Consider the following 14,048-nt stretch of genomic DNA (forward strand, 5'->3'; position numbering starts at 1 on the left):
CTTCTGGCTCCTTACTCATGCACAGACCCTCCTTTTGAGTATCCTTTAGCCCCTCTCCAGATTCCTGCCAACTTCTTTCTCCCGCCTTGCTCTGGACCTCTTCTAAGCTTCTTTGTGTCCCTCTCTGCTCAAGGCATTCTGTCTGTTTTCCTCTAAGTCCCAAGATCTCACTCTCCCTCTGTTATTCTCCACCCCCTCCCAGTTGGGTGCCTCTCTCTTAGGTCATCCCTCCCCCAGAGAGCCTCTCCATTTCTGGCCCTGCCCCACCTCTTCCTAAGCAGTCACCTCCCCTTCTCCCTCCCCCCACAGCCCATCTCTAGTTCCTTCTCCTCCCCCCTCTCTAGACCAGGCCAGCTAAGTCCTATTCCATTTTTAGATGACTGATTATGATACTAGCTGAACTTTATTCACAGCCTGCATTTACAGCTGTCCCTTCCTTCCATGCCCCATCCACCAAACACATCCAATCTTTTCAACATGACAAAGTCCTTACACACAGCATGTCATGTCCACATAAATTTGTATTTTTCAGAACAAAACAACAGTTACGCTGGCAGAGATGTTGAATTAACAGGGACCCTTAAGCTTTCAATACACTGAAAAGCAACATTATTTTGCATGTCTACAAAGTATACATTTGTTTTCACAAATGTGGCAAAGTTTACCCTAACAGTTAGGACTTTTTCACCAAATCATAGACATAGATATGGAAATCATCATCAAACTTGATGAAATACACAGAGGGTTTGGCTTCCACTTGGTGAATGACCATGCCAATCCGTTTGGAGCCATCTTCTTTGGTATATTCCACATGTTTACCTATCAGGCCATCTACAACTCCTCCTGGCTCCCTCTCTGCTGGAGGAGACTCACTGGACTCTGGCATGATACGGAGGTCTCCTTCTTTATAATCATCTAGAAGCTGGTACATGTACAAGACAGGATCTTTCTCATAGGTAATATAAAACCAGGCTTTCATGATAGGTGCTTGGGCTAAGACCATTCCCCTCCATTCATCCTTAGAACCATGCTCACCCTCAAACATATGTTCCACAGCTTTACCAATTATGGTGTTTGCAAGGTTTGCATCACTGACTTGAGATGATGCCACCCTGTCAGAAAGAATTTTAAGAGACAAAACTCTTTCATCTCTGTGAAGTTCCAGTCCATAGACACAGTCAATTCCATCATATTTGACCAGATAAAGAGAGGGATTTATAGGCACCTGATCCAGAACGGTTCCTTTCCACTGGGTGATGGGCTCATCACCTTCCTTCCATCCATGCGAAATTCTGCAGCCCACGATGTTCCTGCGGGACTGGGACGAAGGTCTACCCCTCTGCTTCTTTTGGGAGGCTTTTTTCTTCGTCATGTTTGCCGACCCAGTGGCCCGGCCCACAGCTGCCCTGGTTTGTTGCCCTTCGGCCTCCTGTGCGTTGGGGGTCTTCATGCCTGCAGGGGGAGAAGAGAAGATAAGAGAGAAACATTCAATATGACATAAGGTGAAGTTCTCCCAACAGCGACGTGTCTATGTACCCTGCGCCAGAACCTAAATTTTCCCCATGTGAGCCTGGCAGCTGTGCTGGAAATCCTGGCTGCGTGCCGGCCAAGTGCTCTCCCTCCTCGGTTCCTTTAGGCTGCGGGGAAGGGCGGCAGCGGCGGTGGTGCTGGCTGGGGTTTGGAACTCTGCAGGAGGGGGCGGGCTACCTCCTTGTTCAGAACCCACTGCCTCCATCACCCGCCACTGGCCCCCACTCTCAACCCCTGCAAAGCGCCCATCCCTTCACCGCCTTGACCCACACGCACTCACTGTCGTCCTGCCCTGGACGCCTCAGCCTGCTGCCCTATATACGCCCCTTGTCTCCCCAGGATCGCTTTCCCGGCATCCAGTGCCCTCGCTTCCCCAGGCTCACCTTCAATTTCTTGCCTGGCTCCTAACGCCACCCCGTTTCCTATTTCCCATCGCACTCCCCTACTCCAGCCTCACCCGGCACCCGCCCCCACCCCTTATCTCCTGCAGGAGTCCACCCCATCCCCCTTCTCCATCCTGGAGCCCACCAATGGCCTTGCCCTGCCTGGCGTCCACCGCCCCGGATCGCGGGCCTCACGTGCCCAAATCGGACACCTCGCTGCTGCCTCCGCGGTGAGCCTGTGTCGAAGGAGGATCAGCAGGCGACGAGCAGGCACCCGGCTGCCTGGCAGCGTGCAGGCTGGGAGGGGAGGATCCGTAGGCGCGGAGCGCGTCTAGCAGGGCGGCTGGGTAGGCGAAGAGGATGGCGGCGGTATCCCCAGCTCTGAGCTTCGCGGGCCCTCCGCCTCCCTGTCGGCGGCGGCGGCCCCTCTGCCACATCGGGCTCCCACCAGCCGCTGCTGCCGCCTCAGTCTCCTCCCTCTTTCTGTATAGGAGTAGACTTTTCAGTTTCCTGTTGGTAAAGAGGCCTCCCCTTCCTGCTAAACACTAGGCAACTAGCCTTCGGAGCCCTGAATGAACTCCTGGTCTGCTCCGCCTCCTTCCAAAATTCAGATCCTTGGGACTTATAGGTTGTCCTTTCCTCTTCCTGTGTACCAGCACCATCTCAGGCTCTCTAGCTCCACCTCTCATCCCCGCTGCTGGAGTGTCTTTTTATTTTTCGCATATTCTGCACACTTTTTGTATACAGACAAATTGACCAAGAAATACCCAAAACACATATGAATACAGAAATCCTTTATATTCGTACAAAAATATATGTATGAACACATACACACACACACATATGTATGCACATTGTCTCTATGTATTTACAGATAATCATATCCCCAGACACATAATCCCAAATACACACCTCTCCAATCACACAACACACAGACATAATTCTCTGAATACACATACACGGAAATACATACAATAAGAGTTTTTCCAAAACAGGTTTAGGCATCTTAGATTTGGAGATCTAGCTTTGGAGAAAAGTGTCTTATTTTAAACTGAGGTCGTTATTCTTGAATGTGATTACAATTAGTAACAACCTTAGCTAGTTTTGCATAGAATGACACCCATTTTGAGTCTTGTTTGTAACGTTTTCTGTTGTGTATAGATTTTTTCAACAATATCTTATAATTCTGTAAAATATCAATATTATGGTGCTATATCTGGTATGCTGTTATCAGTTACTTGCAAGAGGAAAGCAATCTTGCGGTGCTTGGGTGGCTCAGTTGGTTGAGCATCTGTCTTTAGCTCAGGTCATAATCTGAGTGTCCTGGGACCAAGCCCAAGGTTGGGCTTCCTGCTCAGCAGAGAGCTTGCTTCTTCCTCTCCCTTTGCCCCTCCGCCTCGAGTTTTCTCTCTCTCTCTCTCTCAAATAAATAAATAAAATTAAAAAAAAAAGAGGACAGCAATCTCAAACTGATTCAAAATAAACATTATTTACTGGTTCATTATTTGAAAAATCTGATAGGTATCAGATTAGGGTTAATCTATGTGCTCAGTTTCATGAGTGTCTACTCTAAATTCATATGTTTATGTCCTAGCCCCTAGTACCTCAGAATGTGAATGTATTTGGAGTAATTAATGTAAAAGCAGTAATTAATGTAAAATGGCATCACATGGGTAGATTTTAATCCAATATAACTGTTGTCTTTATAAGAAGAGGATATTAGAACACAGACACTCATGAAAGAAAGAACATACAAAAATAGTGGGAGAAAATGGCCATCTACAAGCCAAGGAGAGAAGCTTTAAATCTTGGACTTGGACACCTTGATCCTGGATTTATAACTTCTAGAACTGGGAGAAAATAGTTTGCATTATTTAAGTCACTGAGTCTTTGTTACTTTTTTATGACAGTCTTAATAAATGAATATATTCAGTAAAGACATCCAAAGCCAGTTTTATTTTTTCTTCTATTTTCTCTCTGATGTCAGTTTCATCCTGAAGCATATGTTACAATATGGCTGTCAATAACTTTGGCAGTTATATACTTCCTTATTATTATGCAGTGACAGAGAGAACCCGTACAACAACTTTTGATCAAAATTTTGCTTTGCTTTGATTGGGACCAGCATAGATCATTTTCCTGCTCTTATAATATGGATAAAGATAATGCCATGCTCACTTATCTTAGGTCCAGTGTATATACTTATTTGAAAAATGGTCACATTAACAAAGTGAGTCCATTTGAATAATTGGCTTATGCTAATCAAGTGATACCCCTAAAGTTGGAGGTGGAGTCAATCCCACCAAAATGACATAGGTACTCCACAATCAAGGAAGATTGAAATGGATACTGGTACCCATCAACAGGGTGATGGGTATTAAGGAGGACACATGTTGTGATGAGCACTGGGTGTTATATACAACTAATGAATCATTGAACACTACATCAAAAACTAATGATATACTATATGTTGGATAATTGAATATAATAAAAAAATTTTAAAAATTGTGTGTTAAAAATGGATATTGGTGAGGTAATCAACAATGTGTATAGAAATTCCAGGTTGTTTTGAAAGACAATCTGAAGCTTCTATCATTCTTCTAAAATTTGTGTTTCTCTGATACTGTGCCTAGATATGCCATTGCTAATTAATTTCAGATTTTTTTGACTAGCTCATAACAATTTACACTCTCAAAATTTTTATTTCTAAATTCTTTCATCTTGTGGGTATATTTACACAATTCCTTGTGACATCTGCTGTCTTTGGACTTCATTTATAAAAATCTTTCACAGAAATTTGGACCAGCTTTCTACAGTTGTCGTTTCACATTCATGATTTTGAAGTGTCTGACTCTGTAAGAGTAAACAGTAGGATTAGATTAGTACATTAAATGTTCCAGGGCATCAAAGCTCACATTGTATATAGAAACCAACAAGAATCTTCTATAATGAAACAGTTTTCTGACATTTGTTGAATCACTGTCTTTAAAGGGAATCTGGAATAACTAGTGAGTCTTAACCTCTGTACCTTCTTGGGAATTAGGGAATTAAGGTAAAGTGAGAATAATTTGATAATAAGCCCATTGGGTACTTGCATTAAGGACTTTGATGTTGTCTTAGTATTTCTCCTGGTACCACTACAGGTAAAAACTATGCAGTGTGTAAGAATGACTCCTTAAATACCACTGAGGGACAAACTTTCCAAACTCTTTTTACTTATTCCACTTTGTGCCTTCTCCAAACTACAAAGGTTTTAAGGGAAGATATGTTTCTCATCTACTATCTTCTCTTTAATCTTGGCCTTATTTAGCCTTTTCTAAAACTGACCCCACATCTTGCCATTTGCCTTTGATATCCCATTGCACACAAGTTTTGGGCTTCCTGTCCTCCTTTAAAGAGTTATTACACCTCAGAGTCACCCAGAAATCTTCAGAACTCCAAGCACTTTCTATATTTTCCATGTGTTAACTCAACCATACATCTATTAAGAAATTCCAGCTAAGTTCCTCGAGCTGAATATGTATAATGGCATTTGCATGGAGTTGTGGTATAAACTCAATCTGGAAGAAAGAAAGAACTATTCCATATCTATGGTTTTTGGTCACTGGATTAGCACTCTACTTATAAAGCACATATTTTTAGGGGAAACAGTTATAGTTATCTTTAAGAAAGGGGAAGGTTGTTGATGCTCACAACTATCTCTCCCATTGCTTTGTCATACCATATTGAGTACCTCACATTCCTTGGTTCATTGCACTGGTAAATAAGGGCATCTTCTCACTATGACTGACACTGGTGAAGTTGTCCATTTAAAGATTGACTCAGGCTGGAATTAGTGGCCTGGTTGTGATAATTGTGCAGCCCATTCAGAAATCTCATTGAAAGTATATGTGGCCAGTTGATATGTTTGTGGACTTTGTCATCATGTGTTTCAGTTCCCTACAAGGCTACTTCTCACCGTGAAGTTGTGACAGGAAAGTACTATGCAAGACAGCATTGAAATGCTTTTTATTTATCCATGTGCAGAGACTACACAGACCTCTAATACCTCAGATTTGGGGGGAGGGTGAGCAATGCAGTGTCTTAAAGTCACAGAGCCATGAGGAAAGGGGCATTAGGGAGATGTGCTTTACATATATCTTTAGTTTAAATTTGTGAGGAAATGGTTGGCTGTTTCTGACCATAATTTAATACATGAACAAACCAGGGCTGACTGGTGCCCCATTATTTCATATATATATATATATATATATATATATATATATATAAGATTTTATTTATTTATTTGACAGAGAGAGGAGTGGCAGAGGGAGAGGGAGAAGCAGACTCCCCACTGAGCAGGGAGCCCGATGCAGGACTCGATCCCAGGACCCCGGGGATCATGACCTGAGCCAAAGGCAGACGCTTAACTGATTGAGCCAACCAGGTGCCCCTTTCAGCTGTATATATTATCTTTTCTTCCATCTTAACTCACATTATGCCATTCCAGTGAGGCTTGGGAAATGGGTTGTGTAGCAGACTGAAATTTGCCCCCCCAAATTCATATTTTGAGGCCCTAACTCCCAATGTGATGATATTTGGAGATGGGGCCTGTAGGAGATAATATGGGTTAGATGAGGTCATGAAAGTGAGGTCCTCATAATAGGATTAGTGCCCTTATATGAAAAGGAGGAGACATGAGAGCTCAATCTCTACCATGTAGGGACACAGTATGAAGGTGGCCATCTGCAAGCCAGGAAGAAAGTTCTCACCAGGAACTGAATTGCCTAGCACCTTGATCTTGAACTTCTAGCCTCTAAAATTGTGAGAAATAAATTTCTGTTGTTTAAGTCATCCAGTCTATGGTATTTTGTTATGGCAGCCCAAGCAGACATAATATCAGTTGTGACCTTGGCAATGAGGCTTAAGCAATTTTCCTTCCAGGTCAGCACTTACATTTTTTCCAGGCATATATGTCTGTCTTTTATCTTACCCTGTTTCAAAGAGCGAATTTATTTAAATCCTACACTAACCGTTATAACTCCTTGCCAAACTCACTTGATTCTCATTGTTGGAAATATTGGGAAAGAGAGTTTCAGTGTGTTAAAATCTTCTTTCCCCTCAATTGTAAGCTATTTCTTGATTTCTATGGAAAGAATCCAGTTTTATTCAATTTCTATCTTCTCAGCAGAGAAAGACTTTAGCCCCATGAGAATCTAAGCACTGCAGTTTATCTTTAGATGTCCAAATGATTCATTCTACTATGCCCAAATGTTTAAGATGATGAACTTTGTGTGACCACACTTTAATTCTTGAGAATCAGGCCTTCCAGATTCTTCTGTAGAAAATAGAGCATTGCTACTGGGCATTGTATAGAGGTAGGGGCATTCACTTACTTTGGGACACAATCTTTGGCCTAGTAAAACCAACTTCTGGGAGAAACAAACTCAGAAGTACTTGGCAATAGGCCAAGTGAGCCTCCTGTATTTATATTAACAGACTGTGAAGGAGGTCCTGGGGAGGAGTCTAAGATCAATAGGCAGCATCACAGTCTCAGCCTGAGGAGGACCTTCATGGGCCTTGGACTCATAGATCCATCTCAACAGATTTTGGCTGTGGTCTCAGAGAATCTACATGAAACTGATGGGAGCATATTCAATCAACTCTTAAGGATGCCACTGCCTCTAGCCTTCCTACAAATATTGTTAGTCAGCAACAAGTAGGTGAAGGGGATTGAGGTTTATACAGATAGTATTTCAAAGAACTTAGAAAAGTTCTTATTTCCCTGTGATATTCTGAAGCCACTGGAAAATCTCTTTAAGGGTCCCCTTTCCCTTGGATAAGATCTTTGTAATACCCTCCAGTGACTTCTAGGAGGACATTTTATTTGGCCTGTTAATTGTAAAGCAAATTGTTTAAAATGATAAGTTGCAAATTGATGGGTATGCAAGACTAATGAGTGTAAATGATTGTTAGAAAATATTTTATTGAACTGATACATTAACTGCTTGTATTGAGATTTCTGATTAAAATATTTCCTTATGCAATAATTGTCTGGTGATTGAAATAACTGAAAAAAATCATAAAATAAGAAATAATTGTTTAAAATAGTTTAAATTGCTTGTTGAAGTACATTAAAAATATTTTAGAGTGCTTGGTTCCCTTTGGAGCTGAACTATAGTTTCTTTCTCTAAATAATAATGCCCTAGGACTAAACTCTAGACTGTACAGCCTAACCTCTTGAACTCAAATTTTAACATGCCTATGAATCATCTGGAGGGGTCTTATTAAAAATGCAGATTCTGATTAAGTAGGTCTGGAGTAGGATCTGAGGTTCTGCATTTCTTTTTTTTAAATTAATTTATTTATTTTAAAGATTTTATTTATTTATTTGACAGAGATAGAGAGAGAGCACAAGTAGGCAGAGAGGCAGGCAGAGGGAGAGGGAGAAGCAGGCTCTCCACCGAGCAGGGAGCCCGATGCGGGACTCGATCCTGGGACTCCAGGATCATGACCTGAGCCGAAGGCAGTCGCTTAACCAACTGAGCCACCCAGGCACCCGAGGTTCTGCATTTCTAACAAGGTCTCAGGTGATGCCCAAACTGCTGATGCGTGGACTACATTTTGAGTAGCAAGAGGTAGAGTTTGCATTAAATAGCTCCTTGGCCAAATAAAACTAGGGTAAACTTTCTCCTAAAAAGCCTCGGTTGATGAGGCTTTTCTCTAATTAATCTGAAAAGAAGACTTAGTTCTCAGAACTATAAAAGGCTAGAAGAGCTTATTACCTGGCTTTTTCTACCTATTGCACCAACATCTGGGATGTTGTATTGTGTTATTTTATAAACCTCCATGTATTCTTTGAAGGCCTGAAACATAGGTGTGGTGGGTATCTACAAATGAAATTCAGTAAGCTTAAATATATTGTTCTTATGTAAATCAACATCTTAAAGCAGTGGCATTCAAAAATTTTGCCTCATGTACCCACTAGTAATCTGAAATACTAATGCACTCACTTGCATGTTTTAGGATAGCATCAAAATGTTTTCATTACAGGGGTGCCTGGGTGGCTCAGTTGGTTAAGAATCCAACTCTTGATTTTGGCTCAGGTCATGGTCTTGGGGTGCCGGGATTGAGCCCCGTATAGGACTCCCCACTCAGCAGGGAGTCTTCTTGTCTCCCTCTCCCTTTGCCCCTTTCCCTGCTCATGCTCTCTCTTTCTGTCTCTCAAATAAATAAATCTTTAAAAAGATGTTTTGTTACAAGTTTGTATACTTAGAAAGGATGTACTTTCCTTTGTATTGTTAATACTAAAATTTTTAAATGAGGTTATATCACTTTTTAAAATGGATGTAACTAAATAAAAATGCCATACCTATGAGATATTACCATCATCAATTTTTAAAAAATTAATGCAGAAAACCTTTATTGGAAATAATTATTTTTTTTAATTTGAATTTCCATCCTACATTTGTCACAAAAATTTATCCTAATGTAATATGCTTATGCCTGAACATTTTTTTCACTCATACTTCTTTGCAACAAAAACATATACATATTGCAATTGAAAGTTTTCAAAATGCTTCCTCATCACAAAGCACTAACAGGGGAGTGGTCAATAACTACGGCTCTCCTGTCAGTCTGATGCTCGCACCATGTGGAGGCGCAAGCAGGCGAAGCCCCAGCACATCAGGGCAGGCAGTAGCCACAGCAGCTGGACCTGGAGTTTGCAGATGCGGCCCCAGCATGCCAGCGGCAGGGGAGCCCGGTGCTCCAGTGAACCCCCCAGGGAATGGCAATGAGGCTAACAGGGATGGATTGACAGCAAAGAGGACTCGTCAGGAGAAGACTCACATCTGTGAGAAATGTGCAGAGTTCTTCAGATTCTCTGAGTTCTTAGAACATAAGAAAAATTGCACTAAAAATCCACTTGTCCTCATCACGAATGACAGCGAGGGGCCAGTGCCTTCAGAAGTCTTCTCTGAGGCTGTGCTGAGCCACCGGCCCACAGTCCAAGCAGTAAGGATGGTCACAGGGAGGATGGCTGCAGCTTGGGGGAGATGAAGGAGAGGCTGGGTGCCAAGTCTGTCGTGTACCTGAAGACAGGCCTGCCATCCACGTCCCAGGACATAAGCTATTTACCCAAAGGCAAAGTGACCAACATTAACATCACTCTTCAAGCACTGTGGGGCACCAAGGTGGCAGCGAATCAGTGGAGCACAGATGCTCTGCCAGTCCCCTTGCTCTGCACCAGCAGCATCCCGTGGGTCCTTGAGCAGATACTGTGCCTGCAGCAACAGTAACTGCAGCAGATCCCGCTCACCAAGCAGATCCACGTTCAGGTGAACATGTGGGCCTCCCAGCCCTCCACTCCAGTGTGGTGGGAGTGGAAACCCTCAAGACCTTGGGCAGCCACATGTCCCAACAGGTTTCCGTGGCTGTGGTTTTGCTCAATCAGAAAGCTGGAAGCCAGGGCCTGTCTCTGGACACCTTGAAACGAGCCAAGCTACCTCACACAAACATTCCTCCCACCACCAGCTCCATGTCCCAGGGGCTGGCGCCCTTCACCCTGAAGCCAGGTGGGACAAGGTTGTTGCTGAGCATCATGCCCCGTCTTCCTGGTGCTTTGCTATCTCAGACCCCAGGCTCTGTGCTCTTCCAGAGCCCTTTCTCCACTGTGGCATTAGACCCGTCCAAGAAAGGGAAGGGAAAGCCACCAAATGTGTCTCCGGTGGAGGTCAAACCCAAAGACTAGGGCGTCCTTTTCAAGCACAAGTGTAAGTACTGTAGCAGGAGTTTTGGAACTGAAAGCTCCCTGCAGATCCACCTCCCCTCCCATACTGGAAAGAGACCCTTTGTGTTCTCTGTCTGTGGCCACTGGTTCACCACAAAGGGCAACTTCAAGGTGCACTTTCAGCGACATCCCCAGGGGGAAGTTGAAACCCCAGTTCTTTGCCGAGTTCCATGACAAAATGGTGGCAGGCAGTGGCATTTCCTATGCACTCTCTGTACCTGTCCCCATAGATGAATCAGGTCTCTCTTTAGACAGCAAACCTGTCCTTGTAATGGGGACCCCTAATGTAGGGCTACCTCAAAATCTCTCTTCAGGGACTAACCCCAAAGACCTCATGGGCAGGGACCTACAGCCTGGGCCTTCTCCAGAAACTGAGGATGGATCCCTACTATCTGGGGTGGAGCCAAACCACAATTCCCCAAGGGTTGGTGACTTCCAAGGGAGTGGAACACCCGAGCCAGGGTCAGAGACCCTGAAATGCAGCAGCTGGTGGAGAACATCAACAAGGCCACCACCGACCCCAGTGAATGTCTCATTTTTCACCTAGTCTTAAGCTGCCAAAGCTCCCTCAAAATGCATTATTGCACCCACACTGGGGAGAGACCGTTCCAGTATAAGATCTATGGTCGAGGCTTCTCCACCAAGGGCAACCTGAAGATGCACCTTGAGGTCCACAGAACCAACACGTCCATAAAGAAGCAGCATTTGTGCCCCATCTGCCAGAAGAAGTTTACCAACCAGGTCCTGCTGCAGCAGCATATCCGGATGCACACGGGCGGCCAGATTTCCAACACACCTCTGCCTGAGAAATCCCTGTGACTTTACGGGTCCCGAATCCGCGATGGTCGGTGAAAATGGCAGCGCAGGTGCAGTCTGTCACGATAATGTTATCAAAAGCATTGATGTTGACAAGGTCAACTCCCAGGATGCCCCTAGTAGCTCCTTGAAGGTCCTGCTGCTTCTTCCCAGCATCCACTCGGCATTATCCACTCTTGGGTTCGTTGTGATGGCTTCCCTAGATACCCCGGGAAAGGTGGGTCTTGCTCCTCTTGTTCTGCAGCAGCAGAACAACAGAAAAAATGGTTCGGTGGAGAGTGATGGCTTGACGAACGACTCATCGTCCTTAGCGATGGGAGACTAGATGTACCAGAGTCGAAGTCCAGACGTCCTGGAGAATGTGTCTTTCCAGTCACTGTTCCCAGCCAATAGCCAGGCAGAAAGCATCAACTCCAGATCTCCTGATGTTGGTGGCAAAGCAGGCAGCTCTGAGAACAGCCGCACTGAGATGGAAGGTCGTAGCAATTTGCCATCAACGTTTATCCGAGCCCAGCCAACCTATGTCAAAGTTTAAGTCCCTGGCACATTTGTTGGACCTGCGACCACGTCCCAAGGTTTGACACCTTTGTTAGTGGCCCAGCCATGCCGACAGGCCAAACAACGCTGCACATGGTGTGGGAAGAACTTCTCTGCAAGCGTTTTTCAGATTCACCAGTGGACTCATACTGGGGAGAAGCCTTTCATGTGAAACATATGTGGGTGAGCTTTTACCACCAAAGGCGACTTGAAGGTCCACTATATGACGACGCATAGGGCCAACAATATCTCGGCTCCGCGTGGGAGGAAGCTGGCCATCAAGAACACTGTGGCTCTGTTAGGAACTGATGGGAAGAGAGTCCTTGAGATGTTTTCCAAGTAAATCCTTACCTCCTAGATGAACGTGGACCCTGTTGTGTGGAACTAGTACAACACCATGCTCAATAGAGGTCTGGCCATGACGACTAATGAAATCTTTGTGATCCAGAGTGGTGGTATTCCTACCCTTCCAGTTTCTCTGGGGGCCAGCTCCATTGTGAACAACACCACTATCTCCAAGATGGATGGCTCCCAGTCGGCTATCAGTGCTGAAGTGGAAAAACCAGGTGCTGCTGACAGCATCCCCAAACACCAGTTCCCTCACTTCCTCGAAGAAAACAAGATTGCAGTCAGCTAAGCTCTGGAATAACCCTTGTTGAAGGAAAAATGCAGGCAGAATAACCTCTCTAGAACTGTACATTTCTTTTTTTTTCTCTTTAAAAGAATCCATCTCCTCCTGTTTGTTTTCTTACTGATGCGCAAATGATGTTTGCAGTTGTGATCACAATCTCAGGCAAGTCCTACAATCAGATGTTGTTACGCTGTTTTGCAAAAAAAAAAAAAAAAAAAAAATTGAAAAAAGATAATACATACTAAGACAAATACAGACTAGAATTTTTTTCTTTAATTTTGGAAAGATGTGGGTCTTGCAAAGTAGCTTTGTTACTTGTGACAAACTGTATACATAAAACCTTGTACAACTGAGAGTAACTATTTTTAAAGACTATCCCCCTATTTCAAGTTGAAACTTACTAAACTACAATGGAAAAGACAACAGTTAACCTAATTGGGGGGGTACTATATGCTTCCCTGGTGACTGTATGCGGGTGCATGGACAAGATCTGGCATCTGTTTAGGGACCTGTTTTGTGTGACCCCCAACCCTGCACCCATCCTTTCTTTCTTTTTTCTTTTCCTGAATGTACTTTTATTTTTAAGCTAAGGTTGTAGAATTACAAAATTCCTTCAACTTTGGAACTTTAAGTAGGATGCCCTCAAATGGACTGAGTTTAGTCCTTAGGGAGCCAATGTGTGTTGCTGCTTATTTAAATACAGTTCAGTTGGAGCCCCAAGAGTGCCAATGTACTCCCTATGCTTTCCAGATGCCTCCTTCCTGAACCATCAGGAGAGGTGGGCACCTGAGCAGGGACACTCAGGTGACTTAATTTGGTTCACCCATGCTTCCTCGATTGAAGAACTGGGTTTTCATTCTTTTTTTTTTAAAGATTTTATTTATTTATTTAACTGACAGAGAGAGAGAGAGAGAGAGAGAGAGAGAGAGAGAGAGAGAGAGAGAGACAGCGAGAGAGGGAACACAAGCAGGGGGAGTGGGAGAGGGAGAAGTAGGCTCCCCGGGGGAGCCCGATGCGGGACTCAATCCCGGGACTCCAGGATCATGACCTGAGCCGAAGGCAGTCGCTTAACCAACTGAGCCACCCAGGCGCCCCCTGGGTTTTCATTCTTGAAGAAACTCACCGAAGGGCATGTTTCTCACAGGTTCTCATACTAATTTTTACAAAAATGCCCTTGGTGCAGCTTATGCCAAGTTATTATGAAGATTGTTCTTGGGTATTACATGAAGGCTATGAAGTTGGAACAGACAAGTCCTGGGTTTGAAAGCTTTAATTTATCTACTTCACTTATGTTTTATTTTTGTAGCCATAGCATCTATTTTCCTATTTTATGACTGCTGAAGTGTTCTGATGCCCTATCTTAAACCTGAGTTGATGTGTG

At 43.9% G+C, this 14,048-nt stretch overlaps 1 protein-coding gene and 1 pseudogene across 2 annotated transcripts; one reads left to right on the forward strand and one right to left on the reverse strand.

Moving 5' to 3' along the window:
* Positions 1 to 503: 503 nt before the first annotated feature.
* Positions 504 to 2,355, reverse strand: LOC148163096 (spindlin-2). 2 transcript variants are annotated; one of them, XM_088029004.1, is made up of 2 exons: positions 2,126 to 2,355; positions 504 to 1,452 (listed from the first exon to the last, which is right to left on the reverse strand). In XM_088029004.1, exon 2 carries the CDS (start codon positions 1,448 to 1,450, stop codon positions 674 to 676), a length of 777 nt encoding a protein of 258 aa, XP_087885130.1. In that variant the 5' UTR covers positions 1,451 to 1,452; positions 2,126 to 2,355; the 3' UTR covers positions 504 to 673. The 2 variants fall into 2 exon arrangements, with proteins under 2 accessions (XP_087885130.1, XP_087885129.1); XM_088029003.1 differs by having other exon boundaries at positions 2,059 to 2,355.
* A 7,189-nt stretch (positions 2,356 to 9,544) lies between these two features.
* On the forward strand, positions 9,545 to 12,673 carry LOC114202026 (sal-like protein 4 pseudogene; annotated as a pseudogene).
* The last annotated feature ends 1,375 nt before the right edge of the window (positions 12,674 to 14,048 follow it).

The sequence above is a fragment of the Eumetopias jubatus genome, unplaced genomic scaffold (assembly GCF_037043125.1).
Source record: "Eumetopias jubatus isolate StellerSeaLion01/CBP00866 unplaced genomic scaffold, mEumJub1_p1.0 scaffold_11, whole genome shotgun sequence".
NCBI lineage: Eukaryota > Metazoa > Chordata > Mammalia > Carnivora > Otariidae > Eumetopias > Eumetopias jubatus.